This window comes from Trichosurus vulpecula, chromosome 9, assembly GCF_011100635.1.
Source record: "Trichosurus vulpecula isolate mTriVul1 chromosome 9, mTriVul1.pri, whole genome shotgun sequence".
Classification (NCBI taxonomy): Eukaryota; Metazoa; Chordata; class Mammalia; order Diprotodontia; family Phalangeridae; genus Trichosurus; species Trichosurus vulpecula.
This window is the reverse complement of record NC_050581.1, coordinates 11,661,875-11,684,815: the sequence shown is the minus strand read 5'-3', so window position 1 is coordinate 11,684,815 and position 22,941 is coordinate 11,661,875. Positions and strand designations below refer to the sequence as shown.

At 36.1% G+C, this 22,941-nt stretch overlaps 1 protein-coding gene across 1 annotated transcript in view; it reads right to left on the bottom strand.

Annotated features, from left to right (window-relative positions):
* The window catches only part of VPS13A (vacuolar protein sorting 13 homolog A), a 349,059-nt gene that overhangs the window by 246,906 nt on the left and 79,212 nt on the right, over window positions 1-22,941 (bottom strand). The window contains exons 9-22 of the mRNA XM_036739209.1: window positions 20,315-20,398; window positions 19,539-19,596; window positions 17,765-17,892; window positions 17,425-17,531; window positions 15,883-16,054; window positions 14,225-14,287; window positions 13,583-13,703; window positions 11,671-11,765; window positions 10,408-10,550; window positions 5,682-5,871; window positions 5,472-5,586; window positions 4,208-4,344; window positions 3,613-3,745; window positions 2,496-2,613 (exon numbers count right to left, since the gene is read on the bottom strand). Coding sequence (XP_036595104.1) covers window positions 2,496-2,613; window positions 3,613-3,745; window positions 4,208-4,344; window positions 5,472-5,586; window positions 5,682-5,871; window positions 10,408-10,550; window positions 11,671-11,765; window positions 13,583-13,703; window positions 14,225-14,287; window positions 15,883-16,054; window positions 17,425-17,531; window positions 17,765-17,892; window positions 19,539-19,596; window positions 20,315-20,398 — 1,664 coding nt within the window. The remainder of the gene's footprint in view (window positions 1-2,495; window positions 2,614-3,612; window positions 3,746-4,207; window positions 4,345-5,471; window positions 5,587-5,681; window positions 5,872-10,407; window positions 10,551-11,670; window positions 11,766-13,582; window positions 13,704-14,224; window positions 14,288-15,882; window positions 16,055-17,424; window positions 17,532-17,764; window positions 17,893-19,538; window positions 19,597-20,314; window positions 20,399-22,941) is intronic.

Genomic DNA, 22,941 nt, shown 5'->3' with positions numbered 1-22,941 from the left:
CAGACTGACCAGCACAATTAGAACATTAGTAAACCGTAAGGGCCAAACTGATGGCGGCTAAACTCATTATTCAGTTCTCACTTCCCCTGACTAATTGCTGCCACTACCATGAGGCTGCTTGGCAAGAGTTTACGAAGGTCGAGTACGCCAGTCTGTTATCAGTTTTTGACAATGGTGCGCTGTCTGAAGCGGAATTTGTGAACAGCTGCACAGTTCAACACTATTTTTTAATTGTTTCTGCTTAATAGCCCATGACATCAAAGCCAACCAAGAGAACACTGAAGAAAAACGATTTTTAAATGAGGATGGGAAAGGCAATGTTACTTTGTTTGTTAATGATAAAATGATTTGCTTGCTCTGCGACGCTGCAATTATCAACATTAAAGAAATTCGGCGCTCATCAGCATTATAACACTCATCAAATCCTTGAAATATTTTAGAGAGAGAGGCACGAAAGGTTGTAGTACAGAAATTAAAAGATGAAAAGCAAAAGCATCGACATTTCTTTCAAACAGCAACGAGACCTAGAAATAATGCCCCTGAAGAAGCTTATAAAGTAGCTCAGGGAAAAAAAGGAAGCCATTCAGTGATGTAGAAATTGTGAAAGAATGCGTTGTCGCACTTGTAGAATGATTAGGCCCTGATAACATTTCAAAATACAAAGAACTACCTCTTTCAAGGGAAACCATAACTGATCAGCGGCATGAATCAGCCTTAACAGAACAACTTCATGCAATATTTCAAAAGGAAAATACATATTATTCAATCACTTTGGATGAATCAACTGATACTAATGACCTGGCGCAGGTTTTAGCCTTCATTCAGGTCATAGCAGGAGACTTTCTCTGCTATGAAGAGTTACTCGTTTTGGTAATTTTGTGAACAAAACATGGGGTTATAGATATCTTCAACAACTATCAAGATAAATGCCGTAAAAGTTGGATTGAATTTGGTAAATTTAGTGAGTGTATATACAAACAGTGTGCCTTCCATGACAGGAAAACACAAAGAGTCAATTGCACAGATTAAAAACAGACCCAGATGCTTTCATTTATTTTCATTGTATCTTGGACCAGCAAAAATCTCTGTGCTAAAGCTACTATTTTGGTAACACTTTGCAACAAGTTATAAGTATTGTTAACTATATTCTTACAAAGGCAACACGGCACTGCCAGTTTTGTAACATGCTAAAAGTTGAATGATGAGGTATTCAGTGTGGATTTGCTACAGCATTCTAAAGTGCATTGGCTATCACAGGGAACATGTGATAGCCAAAATTTTATCTCTGTGAGAACAGATGGTTAAAACAGAATCAGCAATGTGAATTATTAAAAGAAGATTTCTATAGGATTGCTGCACTTCCATGTGATATCATGTCAAATCAAAACGACTTGAATGTTTCTTTGCAAGGTAAAAATAAGTCTATATATGATATACATGGCAAAAAAAATCCTAGCATTTCGAAAAAAGCTATCTTTTTTCAAAACACTTCTTCCAAAGGAAAATTAGGCTAAACATTTTCCCCAGTTAGCAAAGGTCACTGATGGGCAAGATGATAAATGCAAATCATTTGCAAAATATGCAGCTGTTAGAGACCTAACTGGCAAATACAAGGAAAGGTTCACTGACTGAGAATCACAATATCACACTCAAATTAGCATTTAGCCTCACCTCACTGATATCACCAAGGCACTTAAAGAACTACAGATGGAATTGATTGAGCTCTCAGTAGATGGTATTTTAAAGCCATTGTTTGATGCTAAGAAAGATCCAATTGAAATATGGAAAAATGCAATAGAATACCCACACCTTCAGCAACATGCCCAAAAAATGCTTGCTTCTCAATAGCTTATTGCTACAAATCTACATTTTCCTACCTAACCTAAATCAAGATGCCCTTAAGGTCACAAATGACTGATACCCATCAAGAAGATCAACTGAAACTGCAGACCTCCATGCTGCAACCAAATACGTAAATGCTTTCCAACAAAAAGCAGAAACAACAAAGTCATTAAAATGTTAGTTAACTTTAAAGTTAACAAATAGTTCTCATTTTTTAAAAATTATTAAGTACACAGTAGTTAATTTTTACAAAATAATGTACATTTTTAAGTATATCTAATTGAAGTTTCTTGAATGTGGCCTTCTTTGACAACAGCTAAATATTAATGTGGCTTTCCAACATGAAAAAGGTTCCCTATCCTGGCTTAGTACAGGCAGGTATTATAGCTGTATAACAAAATATGCACTGTTATTATGGGTCATCTCCTAAAATGAGTAATTAAATTCATTATTTATAGCCATAAATTAGAATGGTATTTGTTTAAACAGGGTAATCTATAGGAATTAAATTTATTCATTCAGCCAGACGCTAAAATGAATTTGTTAAAACAGAGTTCTCTACATCTTTTAAAACAGCCAAACACATTGAAATATTTTCCTAATGATCCAATTACCAAACAACAAATCCCTTCTAACCAAGAGATGAAACCTACTTAGGCATTCTTATATCTGTGACAACCATGGACTTGGACAATTCCACATTAAAATGCAGCGGCTCCAAGATATGCTGATGAGAACACTTGAGTTTTCGAGCTTCTTTCCAATCATCACCTAGAAACAATAAAATTAACTATAAGTATGTTTGCTATGTATAAGATGTGAAAACTTCATAATCCAGGAACACTTCCCACCATCATCTGTTTATTACCATCCTCCCTTGATCACAGTGATCCCCCAGGTTTGTTTTCTCCACTTCTTTTTTCTCTTGCTGCTGCTTAAAGCTCCTGTTGACCTACACTCTTAAGTGCCTTCCTAACAAGCCAGAGGTATTATATTAGAGCAGTAAAATCATTGGAGAGGAAGTGAAACCATTTTAGAAAGAAAGATAGACTGGGGAGAGAAGGCACATCTCAGGATTGATACTTACAAAAATCAAATAGTAACCAGAATAATGTAATTTCACTATTTAGCCCCAACCAATTATATGCAAACACATTTAAAGACTGGGAATCTTTTCTTTTTTTAAAAGCACTCAGGGTATCAACGGAATTTTGGTGAATAAAGTAGTCAATCTGCTCTACACAGAAATAGTATCACAATCATAGGTGAGTATGTTACACCAGGAGATTTCATCCTTTCTTTACAAAATCTTCCCAAACATTAGCACGAGTAGTGTTAATGAGCTTTAAGAACTGTTGTCCATAAAATATGCAAATTAACTCCCCTAACAAAATTATTAAAACACAGTAATACATGATTTTGTACAGGAAATTTCTGACGAATTTCGCTCTACAACTTCACATGTTGCTGTACTTTGTCTCTTTGGTTCTGGAAATGTAAACTAATTTTAATACTAGCAAAATCAGGATATAACTTCAAAGATAATTACAGCATATCCCAGAACCAAATTTGGATTACCATTATTTTGGATTAAAAATTGACAGTTTGGAAAAAGAAAAACTAAACTCTAACTGCAGGACAATCCTTGAATTATATCCAATCCTACTGAATCATCTGAGTTATACTCTGGGAATCTGGCATACCCAAAGAAAAAGACACAATAAAAAAACATCCAAGACTCAAATTTACAATGATCTATATTATACTTACCAGATGTGCTAAAAAGTAGCTGTATGCTACTAAGCTGAATATCAAAATTGTCATAAGCTCTAGATATAATCTCTTCAATATTAGTCTGGTTTATTTCAATTTGTGGTAACTCAGAACGATTCCTGCTTGACACCTTAAAAGTGAATATTATGAAGATGTATTTAAAACAGTTCAAAGTAGGGCTTCGCTTTAAAGTTTCCATTTTTGAGAAATATAAAATAAATAACTGGGAACAATATGGATTCTTAGATGGGAAAAAGCAAAGACTGCAACAAAATGATATAGATAACCTAGTTTTTCACTAGATATGCATCACAAATTATGTGGTTCATCCTGTACATCTTCCTTCAGAGATGTACTGAAGCAACCTGACTAGATGAAAATTCAATTTATTTTCAATCACCAAGGAAGGAGATTTCACCTGCTAATTTTGGTAACTGGTTATATCTTAGAAATAAAAAACAAAAGAATTATATGCACCACAGCATATTATCTAACAAAGTAGGTTTCATTTCAATAACGACAAAGAGGTAGCAAACATTCAGAATTACCAAAATAATATTCAGTAAACATATATTATATTATAAATGTATACCTTTAGATGACCAAGATCCAAGAGAAGTATATTTGATGTGGCAGTATAAAATCCATTTTGTGGGACAATAATGTATGAAGCTTTCACATTAATTTTGAGGTCAAGAATTTTCTGTGTTTCAATAACATACAATAAACCTTTAAGATAAAATAAAAAACTTTATAATTAATTTTTTAATTACAACCAGAACACAATTAGTATTTGCAGCCCAATTGATACGCAAATTAAATATTAAGTAAATCTTATGAGAGTTTTATAATTTTAACATACATACTACAGAGACAATCAACTTTACAAATGTAGTAATCATAATTAGGAAGATTTAAAACTGGCTCAATAATCATATTAAAAATAAATTAATGAACAGAACAAAAATGAACATTAATGAATTAATGTCACTATGGAAGTCTCCAAGAATACAACAGGTCACTGTCTTCAATTAATCAAGAAAGGTGACACTTCTGTCCTTTACTTAGCCAATCTGTTGAACTCATCATATGTATATAATTCAAACTAGTTTTTGTATTTATTTGGATAGATGTCTCACTTCCCTAACTACAACATGGCATCCAAAGTATTATGATGGGCACAAACTGACTGCAACATATTACCAATTATAACTAGCACACAAAAAAACATCATCCAGGAAAATATAAGGTTAGAAATAGAGGTGAATTTAGCAAATCACGTAAGAAGACGAAGGGATAACAAACAGAAAGGGAAAGAGGGAGAAAGAAAGAAAAAGGAAAAAAAAAGACTAGGTGTCCAAAAAAAAGCTGATAACCAGCCTTAGTATTCCCAAAAAGAGTAACCAAAGGTCTTAAAGTACAAATTTAGTTTTGATCCTTCCAAGTGCAAAAAGAACATATTTCCTACCATTTTTAGGGGGAGGGGAATTCATGATTTTACTGATACAGGAAACTCTCCATCAAGGAAATTTTTTTTTCCCAAGGGCAGAACAGTATGAGGCCCTGAGAGATTCAATGACTTCCCCAGGGACACAGGGCCAGGATGTGTCAGAAGCAGGACTTGAATCTAGAACTTCCCATCACTGATATCTGCCCTCCACACTACACCAAACTGCTTCACATTTATTACCATACTGGTCTTTAAAGGTAAAAATATATCAAATCAAGTTCCATAATAATTTGTCTAGAAAAATAAAAATTTAAGATTACAACCTTTAAAATAATGAACTAAGCATTTCTTTATGTGTTAAGTGACTTTGTCTTCTGATTCACTAGCAGTGAATATTGGCACTTACCTGTCGATGTCTTCTCACGAAATTCTTCCAGTTTCATCAAAGTTGCTGTAGTTAACTGTGCCAAACGAACTTCTTTTGGGGGACGAAAGAATTCTACTATACCGTTCACCGTTTTCTGTTAAAATACAATTATCACTAACATGATACACAAGCTTATATTTACATGGACATCAAAGAAAAAGCTATGATGATGGAAAGATCTTTACTTACTGCATCATATATGATTTCCAAGGGCTCAGCTTCTACAACACATCTCTGAGTAGCAGATCCATCTAATGGATTGGTCTCAAACATAATTTTGAAAAGTGAAGAACAATCATCCAATGGAGAAAGGAGACAAGGTTTTGAATCATAATTGGATGAACCAGTAATATGAAATGAGTCTATTTTGCATTCAAATCTATGTGAAAAAGGACAGCACAAAAATTAATACACAAAATAAGCATTTTCAATATTAAAAACATAAAATAAAACAAAAATCAATAGCTTAAATTAAAATTTCCTAATTCCCAGTTAACAAATTCAAAGAAAAATACTTTCTGTCTGGAGTGGTGGAGCTAAATGTATGTCAGTCTGTTTTATTGGTTTCGTATTCCTATTATAACCACAAAAAGTGGTTGTTCCCTCAATGTTCTGTTCTAAGCCCTCTTCTCTTCTCCCTCTTTATTATCTCACTTAGTGATCTAATAATCTGTCATGGGTTCAATTATTATCTGAATGCAAAAATTCCCTATCTGCATATGTAGCTCGGATCTCTCTCTTGAGCTACACTGCCACATCACCAACTGCCTTTTGAACATCTTGAACTGGATATCCCATAAGCATCTCAAACTCAATATGACCAAAACAGAACCCATCACCTTTATTCCCAAAATCCTTCCCCATTCCTTAGTTCCCTATAATGCTGAAGGTACCACCATCCTCCAGTCATCCAGGTTTGTAACCCAGGCATCATTTTTGATTCTTCCCTCACCCCACACATCCAATTGGTTGATAAATCCTCTTGGCACTTGATCTTTACAGTATCTCTCAGATACATCCCTCTCCTTCTCTTCATTCACACTCATCACCCTGGTTCAGGCCCTCATCACCTCTTGCCTGGACTACTACAGTAGTCTTTTAATCAGTCTCCCTGCCTCAAATCTCATCACATCAGTCCATCCTCCATTCATAGTCTACAATGATTTTCCTAAATCATGAGCCTGAAAATGCGACCCCAATATTCAACAAACTCCAATGGCTCCCTATTAGCTTCAGGATTAAATATAAAGTCCTCTTTTTGACGCGTAAAGCTCTTCCTTGCACTGCTCCATCTCCATTTCCTTTGCACAGACTGTCCTTCATGCCGAGAATGTTCTCAATTCTTATTTCACCTGAATTTCTTCAAATCTCACCCTCTGCAGGATGTCCTTCCCGATCCACACAACTATTAGTGCCTTCTCTCCTTAGATTACCTTTTACCTACCCTGTCTATATCTTTTTTTATTTTATTTAATATATTTAGCTTTGAGCACTGATTTTCAACAGAGTATGAATTACAAATTTTCTCCCCATTTCTACCCTCCCCCCCACTCCAAGATGGCATATATTCTGGTTGCCCTGTTCCCCAGTCAGCCCTCCCTTCTGTCACCTCACTCCCCTCCCATCCCCTTTTCCCTTCCTTTCTTGTAGGGCAAGATAAATTTCTATGCCCCATTGCCTGTGTATCTTATTTTCTAGTTGCATGCAAAAAATTTTTTTTGTTTGTTTTTGAACATCTGTTTTTAAAATTTTGAATTCCAAATTCTCTCCCCTCTTCCCTTCCTACCCATTATCCCTAAGAAGTCAAGTTATTCAGCATAGGCCACATGTGTATCATTACGTATAACCCTTCCACAATACTCATGTTGTGAAAGACTAACTGTATTTTGCTCCTTCCTAACCTATCCCCCTTTATCGAATTTTCTCCCTTGACCCTGTCCCCTTTTGAAAGTGTCTGTTTTTGATTACCTTCACCCCCATCAGCCCTCCCTTCAATCATTCTGCCTTTTTTTTATCTTCTTCCTTCTTCTTTCCTGTGGGGTAAGATACTCAATTGAGTATGTATGGTATTCCCTCCTCAGGTCAAATCTGATGAGACCAAGATTCACTCATTCCCCCCTCACCTGCCTTCTCTTCTCTTCCTACAGAACTGCTTTTTCTTGCCACTTTTATGCGAGATAATTTACCCCATTCTATCTCTCCCTATCTCCCTCTCTCAATATATTCCTCTCTCATCCCTTAATTTGATTTTAGTTTTTTAGATATCTTCCCTTCAACTAACCCTGTGCCCGCCCGCGCTCTCTCTCTCTCTCTGTATGTGTGTGTGTGTGTATATATATATATGTACATATATATGTGTGTGTGTGTGTGTGTGTGTGTATGTATATGTATACACACACACACTTATATACTTACATACACACACATACACATATATACATAAATATATATATATATATGCATACACACACACACACATATATGCATATTCCCTTCCACTACCCTAATACTGAGGTCTCATGAATCATACACATCATCTTTCCATGTAGGAATGTAAACAAAACAGTTCAACTTTAGTAAGTCCCTTGTAATTTCTTTTTCTTGTTCTTTTTCTTGATTACCTTTTCATGCTTCTCTTGATTCTTGTGTTTGAAAGTCAAATTTTCTATTCAGTTCTGGTCTTTTCACTGAGAAAGCTTGAAAGTCCTCTATTTTATTGAAAATCCATATTTTGCCTTGGAGCATGATACTCAGTTTTGCTGGGTAGGTGATTCTTGGTTTTAATCCTAGCTCCACTGACTTCCGGAATATCGTATTCCAAGCTCTTCGACCTCTTAATGTAGAAGCTGCCAGATCTTAGGTTATTCTGATTGTGTTTCCACAATACTCAAATTGTTTCTTTCTGGCTGCTTGCAGTATTTTCTCCTTGGTCTGGGAGCTCTGGAATTTGGCAACAATATTCCTAGGAGCTTTCTTTTGGGGATCTATTTGAGGAGGCAATCGATGGATTCTTTCAATTTCTATTTTGCCCTGTGGCTCTAGAATATCAGGGCAGTTCTCCTTGATAATTTCTTGAAAGATGATATCTAGGCTCTTTTTTTGATCCTGGCTTTCAGGTAGTCCAGTAATTTTTAAATGATCTCTCCTGGATCTATTTTCCAGGTCAGTGGTTTTTCCAAGGAGATATTTCACATTGTCTTCCATTTTTTCATTCCTCTGGTTCTGTTTTATAATATCTTGATTTCTCATAAAGTCACTAGCTTCCACTTGCTCCAATCTCATTTTTAAAGTAGTATTTTCTTCAGTGGTCTTTTGGACCTCCTTTTCCATTTGGCTAATTCTGCCTTTCAAGGCTTTCTTCTCCTCGTTGGCTTTTTGGAGCTCTTTTGCCATTTGAGTTAGTCTATTTTTTAAAGTGTTGTTTTCTTCAGTACATTTTTCAGTATTTTTTTGGGTCTCCTTTAGCAAGTCATTGACTTGTTTTTCATGTTTTCTCGCATCCTTCTCATTTCTCTTCCCAATTTTTCCTCTACTTCTCTAACTTGCTTTTCCAAATCCTTTTTGAGCTCTTCCATGACCTGAGACCAGTTCGTGTTTTTCTTGGAGGCTTTTGTTGTAGGCTCTTTGACTTTGTTGACTTCTTCTGGCTGTATGTTTTGATCTTCTTTATCACCAAAGAAAGAATCCGAAGTCTGAGACTGAATCTGAGTGCGTTTTCGCTTCCTGGCCATGTTCCCAGCCAACTAACTTGACCCTTGAGTTTTTCAGCGGGGTATGACTGCTTGTAGAGTTAAGAGAACTATGTTCCAAGCTTGGGGGGGATGCGCCAGCTCTGCCACACCAGCACTCCTCCTTCCCCAAGAACCCCCAACCCAGACTGGACTTAGATCTTCAGCAGGCTCTGCACTCCTGCTCTGATCTGCCACTTAATTCCTCCCACTAGGTGGGCCTGAGGCCAGAAGCAACTGCAGCTGTAGTTCTGTAGCTGCCCACCTCCACTGCCCCCGGGGCAGTGGCCAAACAGGGGAACTCCTTTTTTCACTCTGTCCCCAGCAGCTTTTCCCACTAACCTTCTCTGTTGTCTTTGGTGTTTGTGGGTTGAGAAGTCTGGTAACTGCCGCAGCTCACTGATTCAGGGCGCTAGGGCACGCTCCACCTGGCTCCTGGTCTGGTTGGTCCGCGCCCCCCATGCTGGGCTCTGCTCCGCTCCACTATGCTCCCAGATAGACTTCACCCAGAGATCATCCAGGCTGTCCTGGGCTGGAGCCCTGCTTCCCTCTGCCGTTTTGTGGGTTCTGCAGTTCTAGAATTGGTTCAGAGCCATTTTTTATATGTTTTTGGAGGGACTCGGCGGGGAGCTCACACTAGTCCCTGCTTTCCAGCCACCATCTTGGCTCCTACCCTGTCTATGTCTTGTACATACCAAGTTATTCACAAATTGTCTCACACATTCAAATGTCATACGCCTGAAGGCAGAGACTATTTTTGCCTTTCTCTGTATCACCAGTCCTAAGCATAATGCCTACCACATACTAAGTGCTTAATTAACACATGTTGATTTTATATTTACTTCCAACTTTTCTCAATACCTACTTGTTGATATAGAAAAGCTAGCATTTATCATATGTATTAATTTCAATTTTAAAAGGAGGTATCATCAAATTCCATAACAAGAGTGAAATACAATAAAACCGGCTGACTGCACACTGCTTCTCACACTAAAAATAAGTTCTATGCATATTTTAAAATTATATAAAAGTTATAAAAAGTATATTTTAAAATGAATCTTTAAAAATACTATTAAACAATAGCATGCCTATAGAAATACTGAAGAATAAGTAAGACTCCGACATTTTCTAATTCTTACATTGTGATCTTTCCTCATAATAGGATTAAAATTTAGATGGGCACTTACTTTATTGCTTGTGCTCCTGGTCGCTGTACGATCAAGGTGCTGAATTCTCCTAAGGAAATAAGTACCAACTCAGATCTTTTCCGGTTTTCCCTTAAGGAAATATGCATGCTTTCCAAGCGTAGAGAAAATTTTTGGGCTTCATACTATGGAATATGTAAAAAAGCATAAGATGAAAATTGGACAAAAAATGAACATACCTATTATTATTTCCACAGCCTTTATTTCAAATAATCCAGAACGCTTTAAATACATCTAGTTATAAAGTTGTTATATGACATAAGGAAAGAGGTAGCAATTCTTAATCTCTATTTTGCAAGGGGAAATGTTATATTCACAAACAAATCCTATAACAAAATGGCTACACTACAAAGATAAGCATTCAGTTTGTTGTTCAATCATGTCTGATTCTTTGTGACTCCATTTGGGGTTTTCTGGGCAAAGATACTGAGTAGTTTGCCATTTTCTTCTCCAGCTCATTTTACAGATGAGGAAACTGAGGCACACAGGGTTAAGTGATTTGCCCAGGGTCACGCAGCTAGTAAAAGTGTCTGAGGCCAGATTTGAACTCATAAAGATAAGTCTCCCTGAATCCAGGCCCAGCACTCTATTCACTATTGCCACCTAGAGGCCAAGCATTTGAAAGTACTGGTTGAAAAACCCTTGAAAGTTGTTTTCCCTGGTTTTCCTAAGAGCCAATGCATGAAGGAATTTCTGGGGGGTAGGCAGATACATGGGGGTCAGATCCAAAATGCTGTGGCTGAGCTCTTCTTGAACTACCAATAAAGGATAAATGAATTCGAAATGAGCCGTAGCAGGCTAGGGAGCCTCTAGTTAGCCAAAATCAGAAAGGATTTCTCTATCTTAGAACACAGGACTAGAAGTCAATGCATTGGTGTCAGTCTTAGCTAACAAACTTTAGGGAACATATTTCTTCAAAACCATTTTCTTTATATGTAAAAGGGACTTTGACTTAATGACCTCTAAGATCTAATTAGCTTTAAAGTATCATAATTTAGGACCAAATCCTTATGGGGTTATTTTTTTTTATCACCACTTCTGATATGGTAACAAAAGCTAAATCTTGTAAGAAAATCAAAAAAGTCATTAAAGGTAAGTGAAATGAACTATTTTATATACACATACTTATTTTATACTACATACTTTTCCAAATATAGAAAACAGATGCCACAAAATAATAAGATGATTAGAAAAAGAAATGGCTGCATCAAACATTTAGCAAATTTCCATGTAATGATATCATACTGTTTTGGGCAATGTTGGGTCAACAGCGGTTTCACTATAACCAATTGCTTCATAGAGTTTAGCCTTCTCTTCAGATGTCATATATTCTTCAAGGCCTTATAGATTAGAAATAAAAAAATAATAAAATAACATTAACTGTAGTTTAGCTTTTCTTAATGTTTTCAACATGCAGTATTTCTGAGGTTTTGATAATGCCTGCAAAGAACTTTAAAAGAGTATGCAATGCCAGACATAAAAATATTTTAAATGATTCATTACCAGCTTTAAAAAATGTTTTTTTACTTTAAGGGACAAAAGGTAGATGGAATAAAAGTCTAAGTTGATTATGAAATGGAGTGTGAAAAATTTCACCAAGACTTTATTTTCTGAATTACAACGAGAACTCAATTAAGAAATTCTTTAGAAACAAAGCCCCCAAAAAACGAAGCAGACCATAACGAAACAAAAAATTCATAAATTATGTAAAGAAATTATGCATATAAACATGTTCAACTACTGCTTGCTGCCTTCAAAAAAATATGGAAATAGGTTGTAAAACTGCTGGCAAACTGTTAAGATATCAGATGTCATACTACTATCCCATAATTAACTTTCATTTTTGTCTCTGTATTCCCGGGGTTCCTTCCTTGAAACAACAACAACCAGCGACAGCCAGAGATAGCATTTGCACAGCTTTTTAAGGTTTGCAAGTAACTTTAAAATCATTTTATCCTCACAACCACCATGGGAGATAGACATCGTTATTTCACCCCCATTTTACAGACGAGGAAACTGAGGTAGAGGTGAAATTATTTATCTGGGGTCACACAGGTAGCGTCTAAGGCCACATCTGGATTCAGCTCTTTCTGACTCAAGGTTCCGTGGCCAATTTCCTGATATCTAGCTGCCTCATTGTCCTGCATCTTCCCTATACCACACCCCAACACCCCTCTGATTTCTACCTCCTGCTCGGAGAACTAAATTGGAATCAATATAACCATTAGCTCTGGAAGAAGCATGACGGTGTTCTACAGATTTAGTCACCATTTTTCTGTTTACCTTCTAGTCTGTAACTCCCTTCCCTGGCCACCACACTTCTGTAAGAGCATTCCTCCCTATTAGAATATAAGCTCCTTGAGGGCCAAGACTGTCTCACTTTTGTATTTGTATCCCCAGTGCTTAGTATAATCTTTAGGACATAGTAACCACTAAATTATTTTCCATTCAATTTGTTCATAAAACAATTTTACCTAAGTCATTAATAAAAATATTAAAGAGCACAAAGCCAAGCACAGATCCTTGGGGGAAGTTATAGGAAATTTATTGGGAAAATCTCATCATTCTATAAGATCCCATCAGGTACTCCAACTCATCACCATCTTGTATTCTTCTGATTAGAAGACAGAGCATAAGCTCCAAAACTTCCATTTAAGGAGGGATCTCAGCTCAGAGCACCTCCTCATCTCTACCTAGCTGCTCTACTTTGGATCTCTAGTGATTTTCCACCAGATACTTTCCCCAGCCCTTCCTCCCCTCTCACTGACCCCCTTTTCCTTTTTGCGTATAGTCTTGCCCTTCTAGATTGCAAGTTCATTGAAGACAGAAGTTGTTTTCTATTTTTTCCTACTTACATCCCCAGGGCACAATAGTACTAGGCAGACAGTAAACCCTTAATGAATACTTATTGACTAGCAAAACTTCATCAGAAACTTCTTTCCAAGGTGACAATGAACCAAGAGTATATATCAAGTCCTTAAATTAATTCCAAATCCCCCAAAATGATTGAATTCATGTTTCTGAGGCAAACTGGCATGGAAATGTAAATACAGAATTACATGAATTTATTTAGTTTTAAAAGCAAATTTTTCTTCATAACTTTAACTTCACACATTTAAAAGATTAATGACACTATGAATTAACTAAATGGACATACTTGCAGGTTTAGCATCTGCTTGCTCAACACTGTTTGACTCTGACCAACTCCACATCCAAGCAAACCAGCCTCTATTGTCCTCAGAAGAGGCTCCATAAATTTTGAGTCCAGCTTTCTTTACCTATGATGCAGTAAATGAATATTATATAAAATTAAAATTATGTTACATAAAAATGAATTTATGAAATAAGTTTGATGAACTGGCTTAGGGTTAGAAGTTAAAAAATTCATGCTTCTCTTTCCAAAGCCTATATGGTTAAGCAAATAAATGCCCTATGTACATACTTTTACAACAGAACATATACAAATGCAGATTTACCCAAATAACAGATTTAAGAGTCTTATACCTCTCTATGGTTTCTAAGAACTGCTGCTGACAACAGTAGCTTCCTTCTTATTATGGAAAGCAATAATTCACTAAAAAGCCATTGTTCTTCTATAATAATGTATTTTTCTTCAATAAACTTAAGAATTTAAAGGACTACTATTTTTGCATAAAGTAACTGAACATTAAAATGGGTAAGGCGAGGTCTCAGGCCAAAGTATTTTAGGTGCATAAAGTAGACTCCACAGGATTTTATCCTCTAATTTCAAAGACCTTGGTCTTATTTTCCAGTAACAAAAAAAAAAATACAAATTTACCTCAGCTTCCGCTTGTTGTCTTACCAAAATGATGTTAAATACATCCAAGACCTTTTCCAAATGCTGAAAGTAAAAACAGAAAAGATACACTAACATCGTCCATAGAATTTTACATAGGATATCCTCTATTAATGATTGTAGCGTAAGTTGAGGGAAGTTTTGTGTGTCGGAAGGATGACATGGAATGGGCAAAATGAAGAAATGACAAAAGAACTAGAGAGCAGAAATGAAGAGAAGTATGATTTGGAAAATATTCCATTTTTCAAGAGGAACACCTGAAAAGCACCGCTTACTATTAACTGCAACAGACACTGCCACAAGAAACAAAAAAGGGTAAAATTTTAAAATACATGCATATGTTTGAAACATAACGCAGTATATCATTAGCACAAAATCTACTCAATCCCCTTAATTTAAATATAAACGTACATAAAATGAAGCTAATTCTGATTTTAGGCAATAATGAGGAACCTGTGCTTTACTTTTACACAATAACCACAGACATGATAAAGCGGTCAATTGATTTACCGCTGGGGCATTAAAACAGTGACTTTTATTTTGCTTCTTCAAATCAATTAATCAACATGTTTTCAGCGAACGGCGCACCTATTTTGTAATCAGCACTATGGATTTTGGGGATTTAGGGGAAACTAAAGAAATGAAAGGCATTGTCACGGAGCAGACAGAGTCCTGGACAAAACCAGGAGACACCGACACTGCTAAGCATTAACTGTGTGAGCTCTGGCTCATCTTTCATTTAACCAGGCCATTGGTGCCTTTTGCACAAAACAAGAGAACGAGAATGGTTCATCACTGAGCTCTCTCCTGGGCCTAGGAGTCTAGGATTCCATAAGCTACACCTCTAAGAAGCTAAAAATTGACTTACAGAAAGAAAAATGAGCAAGACTACACGAACAACAATGCAAACTAGGAGGCACAGACGAAATGCGTTAAAACTGATTCAGAGAAAGAAGCAATCCATGTAAGCCATAGCAGTGGAAAATTTTATATGGGGGACAGAATTTGATCTTGGCCTCAATGGATGAATAAATTTTGGACAGTCATAGAAAACCCCAGGCGATGAGCAAACTGCGAGCAGAGCATATGAACAAAGATGTGTGGGCAGAAATTAACACGACACATACGGGAGACTAAGGAAATCCTTATGATTAGTATAGAGTATCCATGTTAGCAAATAATGTGAAATAAGGTATAATGACTAGATCTATAAGCCTAAAAAACCTTAAAGTACAGAAGGCCAATGCTGTAGGCATCTGCAGATTCTTGATCGGGGAAATGACGTGATAAAAGTTTAAGATAACCATGACCCTCGGAAGACTCAAAAAACTTCAAAAAGCTTCTCGATTGAGTCAGATTCTAATGGCTCAGATAACTTAGGAGAGGCTCTATCAACGGCATACAAGTGATAGTTAAGATTCCTTTTTGGAAGTCAATATGGAGAAAAAACAGAAAGAGAAAAACACGAAAGGCAGATCTTAGTAAAGGGTACAAACAGAGAAGAGATGTCATTAAGAGAATATAAGAGTAGAATCAAGAAACAGTATAGTACAGTACAGCACAGTATAGTACAGTATAACTTCGGTATAGAAGTAGAGAATAGTCAACATATCATGGTTGTTTAAAAAAAAAATGCTAACCTGCAGAGAGCTTAGAATTTCATCAGTTGGCTTCTTACTTCTTATTTTTCTCTTATAAAGCTCTTTATACTGCTTCATGTTTTGCCTATGTTCACAAATGTATTTCCATGACCACATTTGCAGCCTGGGCTGGATATTTACTTTAAGAATACCAGTTATTGCATACTTCCACCTAATGAAAAGAAAATATAAAAAAATAGCTCTGAGATAAAGTGGAAATTATATATATTGTAAAAGTACATATTAATGCAATAGTGATTTATTATCTCAATGGAAAATTAGCCAGGTGATTTCTTCTCTCCGTCCCTTCTGCTATTCTTCTTTTTGTCAGTTAGAGATTACTAGCACCATGGCCACCAAGAAGGAAATAGTACGAAGAGAAATTGGAGTGAGTCAATCTTACTACCTGTACAAGGAAGCGAAGGGAAAGGCAAAATGCATGAAGAGAGCCAGTCTTGTTCCTGGTCAAGTCAATTAACCTCTAAAGGTACCCAGTCAATTCTTACTAGAGGAAGTTAGGTGCCACAGTGGATAAAGTGGTGGCCCTAGAGTCACGAAGACCTGAGCTCAAATCCAAGCTCAGATACTTAACTACCTGTGTGACCCTGGGCAAGTCATTCAACCTTTGTTTGCTTCAGTTTCCTTAACTGCAAAATGAGGATAACAGTACCTACCTTTCAAGAGTTACTATGAAAATCAAAAGAAATATTTTTAAAGATTTAGCATAATATACGGCACCAGGCAAGCACCATATAAATGCTTATTCCGTTCTTCCTTTACCTTTAAAGGCCATATACAACTGCCAATCTACATTATTTAAAGAAGTTTCCTCAATGGAGTTCCTTATATAATTAAAATGAAAGGTCTGGTTAAAAAAAATAAAAGGAACCAAAAGAGGAAAACATTTTCTAGATTTTCAAATTTCATTTGAAGAAAGTTAAGGCAGCTTGATTTAAAGGAACATGATTTACACGCTGTGAAGTAGCTCAGATATTGGAAACTGGCTCAATGAATAAAAAGCCAACACGTCGAAAGGTTTCAGACACTGAATGCAAACTGCAAAGTATCTGACAGATGAAGTTTGGTATTCGATCTCTAACAGAATAAATTCAGACAGTTTATCATATAAGGCTTTAAAACAATAATAATAATAATAATAGTGTTGAGCTTGAAAATTTAAATTCAAAATTTAAAAGAAATGTTTTTGATTGGGAAAGTTCAGTTCCTCTAAGTAATAACTTGAAAAGAGTTATATTCTAAATGCTATCATTTCAAACTTTGTATTTTATTTCAAAATGTAAATAGATCAAATTAATGACCCAGGAATAAATAGCTATCATAGTGTTAGCCCCAGACTAACCATGTCTAAAAATTTTCAAGAAACTATAAATAAGAAGGTAGAAATTTATGGGTGAAGAAAATAAACCAACAATGCACCACCACCCCTTTTAAAATATACCAATTATTCCCAGAAATTATTTTTAAAAGTCATTTTGTAATTTTATCTTAAATGAAACATTTTTAAGAAAAAAATATGCTTACCATTTTTTGGCATTGTTGTGAACACATACATCAGGCCTATACTTCCTATATGGCAGGTTTTGAGTCATCATGTCAACTGATTCAAGGAGTTCCATCATGCTGAAATACTGATAAATGGGAAAAAAGTAAATGTTCCTAAATGTCTCAGAAAAAAAAAAGTATTTATCTAATCACTGAAAGTAAGCAAATGAATGCCTCAATTGTTTACCTTTTTCTAGCCATAGAGAAATAAGCATATAAAATATACTGTTTAAATTTTGAAAATTATTTCAAATATTTAGCTTTCATTTTAAAAAATACATAATCGACAATTCAAAATAATTTACAAAGTTAATATCACCTGTAATTTATTCAATTCAATGCCTATATCTTGTAGCCTAAAATCCAAATCCATTTTTGGTGCAGAAAAATCTAAATCTGCTCGGCGATTCATGCGGAGTTTGGCTTGAGCTGATATGGGACGGAATACTAGAAAATAACATAGATTAAAAGAAATTAATTGAGAAAACAGGTCAGCCATCTCAATTTTAGAAAGCCTCTTTTTCCATTGTGGTTTCAACCCTCAAAACACTAAAAATGGAGAGGGTTTACAATACATTCTTGTTCCCCCCTTTTCCTACTATAACTCTCGGGCATTGATAAAAATAGTTTACACCAGAGGTCTCAAGCTTGTATTAAAGGCCTCATGGCCAAAAAGCTCCAGCGTACAGTAGGAACTAGATTAACATGTAACTGGGAACTGTTTAACAAAATAAATAAAAATACAATACAACCTCGATAACATTAATTTATGGTTTTCCACCTTAATTTGAGGCCTAGAGGAACTAATTTCTACTTGAGTTTGACACACTGGTTTACACTTTCATATCAGATTATGATTACAAAATGCTTCCATAGACATTACAAATATTAACACCACTCTACACTGCACCTCAAAGAAATCTACCTAAGGTCACAGAGCTAATAAATAACTGTGTCAGGACTTAAACTCATATCTTCTGACTTCAGCTGTTCTCTCTACTACTAGCCAAATTGCAGCATCTGTCCTTAATCAAATTTTAGAAAATATTAGAGCTGGAAGGTATCTAAAAGATATTCTAATTAATTTTTGAAGATGTTATCTTTTCTTTTTAATCCACGTTAATATATTATCTCCCTTTACTAAATATGGTAAGGACTAGCTAAATCACATACTAATGTGAAATGAAGAAAAATCTAAAATTCCAAAATGAGAAGTAAAGTAAATCATTATATGTTTGTGCAAGGTACTGTGGTAGGCACTAGGAATACTAAGAAAAAAGCAAAATAGTCTTTACCTTTAAAGATCTTATTTTCTACTGGGGGAAACAAGTAATACATAGTAAGTAAATAAAAAATATGTAAAAGTAATTTAGAGAGACAGAAGGAAAATGCTGACAAGTGAAGGATCAGGAAAGGTCTTGTGAGGATACTGACACTTCAGCTGAGGCTCAAAGGGAGTCAGAGATTTTAGGGTTAGAAGAGATAACCAAAGCATTTGATCCTGTGCAAAAGCATAGAGGTGGGAGGTAAAACACTGAGGACAGGAAAGCCCTAGTAGTACCACTTAACCGAAAGACAGCATCTGAGAAGAAATATAAATCACTCTGGAAAAAACAGGCTGTATTATCACAGTTGTGGGCATGCTAAAATATAAGATGACATTCACATGGGATCCCTATTTAACTATTCACATACTAGATATCGCCTTAAAACCAAATATCACGTTCTATAAGTGGAAACAGGAAGAAGTCTATATCCAGGCTGCTGAATTATTTCAAGTTAACAACTTGAGGCAGTCCAACTCAAGAACTGAATTAGCTATCATCAACAAAATACCAATAATAAACATCTTGAATGTTCACAGAGTATAATAATACCCACTTAACACCTATATTTTCCCTTATGCCTGGAATGTTTCCCCATATTGCCCAACAGCAAGCTAAATAGTAACAAAGAGAAAATAAAAATGAAAGGGTTTTTTTTTTCCAGAATAATCTAATAGGAAATTTAATATGAAATCTCATTAGGTTATCATCTGAAGCCATTTAAAACTCAATGGCCATTAAAATCTTGAAAAAAGGAATATTACTCACCAAAATCATAACCTTCAGGGATAATGTCTTCATGGACAACTCCATACTTTAAGCTTTCCTATTAAAAGACAAAATTGGATTTATTTATGGTTAACACCAACATTGTAAAATAATCTGACATTCTGCTATTGCACATACCATTGACCTGGTGAAAGCATTTATTTTTTACAATCAAACGCAAATTCAGCTGTAATACAAGAAAGTAGTAAATTTAAAATAATCCTTCAAAAATGAGTATTGTAAAAGAAAACTGCTAAAAACTAATGCTCACTCAGGTAACTGGGTCCACTGAGCTCTCTTTATATATTTTGTCTAGAAAGCAACTAAACATAAAATAATATACATAAATGCCATAATATAAACATTTTTCAAAATAAAATATCCAGTCATATGCATGTGTAAGTACTTTATATATAGCCATATAGCACTCTCCCTAAGTCCTACTCCAATGCTAATTGTGGAAAGGAGTGGACTCTGTGTTCTTGAAGGTTATACCAGCCGAATGTATGCTCTGGCTGGTCTTACCCAACCAAGAAAGTCTTCAAGTGTGGGACCAAGGATGACCATACCTTCTTTACAAGGACCAACATAGCTTACTTTGGAAAGGCTCATGGCCAGATTAAGTAATGGATGATGAATTTTGGACCCCAGGATTTCTCATCTACAAAGTTATAGAGGGATTGTTCCTCAATATGTAAGAGTACCCACACTAAAAAAATCACAAATTCTTAATCAAGTGAATTAAGTAAAGATAGAAGACATTAAAATATACTTACCAAAGATTTCTTATAATCGCTATGCTTGTGAAACATCTTAGAAGTCACATTCCAATAGCCAAAAAGGTTATCTAAACGTATTAGCTGAAAATAAAACAAGTCTATAAGGTTTAAATTTATTTTTTGAAGTTCTCTTATCTATAACTTTTAATGTGATTGCACAGTAATCATGTATTTCAGCAAATGATAAGACTTAAATCACAATCACTTTTCTTACAAAGTACTACTTTCCCTTCTTAAAACAAACAAAAAAGACCCTCTAGCCACACATCAAGATGTAAAGAAAATGCAAATTGGGGGTGGAGCCAAAATGTCAGCTGGAAGGCAGGGATTTGCATGAACTCCCTTCCAAGTCCCTCCAAAAACCTGTACAAAATGGCACTGAACAAATTCTACAACTGCAAAACCCACAAAATAGCAGAGGGAAGCAGGGTTCCAGCCCAGGACAGCCTGGATAGTCGCTGGGTGAGGTCTATCGCACACAGAGCTGGGAGCAGAGCCCAGCGTGGACAGTGGCAAGATCAACCAGACCAGGAGCCGGGCAGGACAGGCCCTAGCACCCTGAATCACTGAGCTGTGGCAGTTACCAGACTTCTCAACCCACAAACACCAAAGACAACAGAGAAGGTTAGTGGGAAAAGCTGCTGGGGACAGAGTGACAAGAGTTCACAGTTCGGCCACTGCCCTGGAGTTGACGGAGGTAGTGCAGCTACAGAGCTACAGCTGCAGTTGCTTCCAGCCCTAGGCCCACCTGGTGGGAGGAATTAAGGGGAGGATCTGAGGAGGAGTGCAGAGACTGCTTAAGATCTGACTCAGGTCCAGGTTGGCAGTTCTTGGGGAAGGAGGAGTACTGGTGTGGCAGAGCTGGCTGTATAGAAATAGCTCTGAAAACAACAGCGCATCCCCTCAAGCTTGGAACAAAGTACTCTTTACTCTACAAGCAGTCATACCCTGCTGAAAAACTCAAAGGTCAAGTAAGTTGGCTGGGAATGTGGCCAGGCAGCGAATACAGACTTGGATTCAGTCTCAGATTTGGGAATCCTTCTTTGGTGACAAAGAAGACCAAAACATACAGCCAGAAGAAGTCAACAAAGTCAAAGAGCCTATAACAAAAGCCTCCAAGAAAAATATGAACTGGTCTCAGGCCATGGAAGAACTCAAAAAGGAGTTGGAAAAGCAAGTTAGAGAAGTAGAGGAAAAACTGGGAAGAGAAATGAGAAGGATGCGAGAAAACCATGAAAAACAAGTCAATGACTTGCTAAAGGAGACCCAAAAAAAATACTGAAAAATATACTGAAAAAAACAACACTTTAAAAAATAGACTAACTCAAATGGCAAGAGCTCCAAAAAGCCAATGAGGAGAAGAATGCCTTGAAAGGCAGAATTAGCCAAATGGAAAAGGAGGTCCAAAAGACCACTGAAGAAAATACTACCTTAAAAATGAGATTGGAGCAAGTGGAAGCCAGTGACTTGATGAGAAATCAAGATATTATAAAACAGAACCAAAGGAATGAAAAAATGGAAGACAATGTAAAATATCTCATTGGAAAAACCAGTGACCTGGAAAATAGATCCAGGAGAGATCATTTAAAAATTATTGGACTACCTGAAAGCCATGATCAAAAAAAGAGCCTAGATATCATCTTTCAAGAAATTATCAAGGAGAACTGCCCTGATATTCTACAGCCACAGGGCAAAATAGAAATTGAAAGAATCCACAGATCGCCTCCTCAAATGGATCCCAAAAAGAAATCTCCTAGGAATATTGTTGCCAAATTCCAGAGCTCCCAGATCAAGGAGAAAATACTGCAAGCGGCCAGAAAGAAACAATTTGAGTATTGTGGAAACACAATCAGAATAACCCAAGATCTGGCAGCTTCTACATTAAGAGATCGAAGGGCTTGGAATATGATATTCCAGAGGTCAATGGAGCTAGGATTAAAACCAATAATCACCTACCCAGAAAAACTGAGTATAATGCTCCAAGGCAAAATATGGATTTTCAATAAAATGGAGGACTTTCAAGCTTTCTCAGTGAAAAGACCAGAGCTGAATAGAAAATTTGACTTTCAAACACACAAATCAAGAGAAGCATGAAAAGGTAAACAAGAAAAAGAAATCACAAGGGACCTACTACAGTTGAACTGTTTTGTTTACATTCCTACACAGAAAGATGATGTGTATGATTCATGAGACCTCAGTATTAGGGTAGCTGAAGGGAATATGCATATATATGTATATATATATGTATATACATATATATATATATGTGTGTGTGTGTGTGTGTATGTATAAATGTATGTGTGTGTGTATATATATATATATATACACAGAGGGCACAGTTGAATATGAAGGGATGATATCTAAAAAAATAAAATCAAATTAAGGGATGATAGAGGAATATATTGAGAGAGGGAGAAAGGGAGAGAGAGAATGGGGTAAATTAGCTCACATAAACATGGCAAGAAAAAGCTGTTGTAATGGAAGGGAAGAGGGGGTAGGTGAAAGGGAATGAGTGAATTTTGCTCTCATCAGATTTGGCTTAAGGAGGGAATAACATACACACTCAACTGGGTATTTTACCCCACAAGAAAAAAGGAGGAAGGAGATAAAAAAGGGGGGACAGT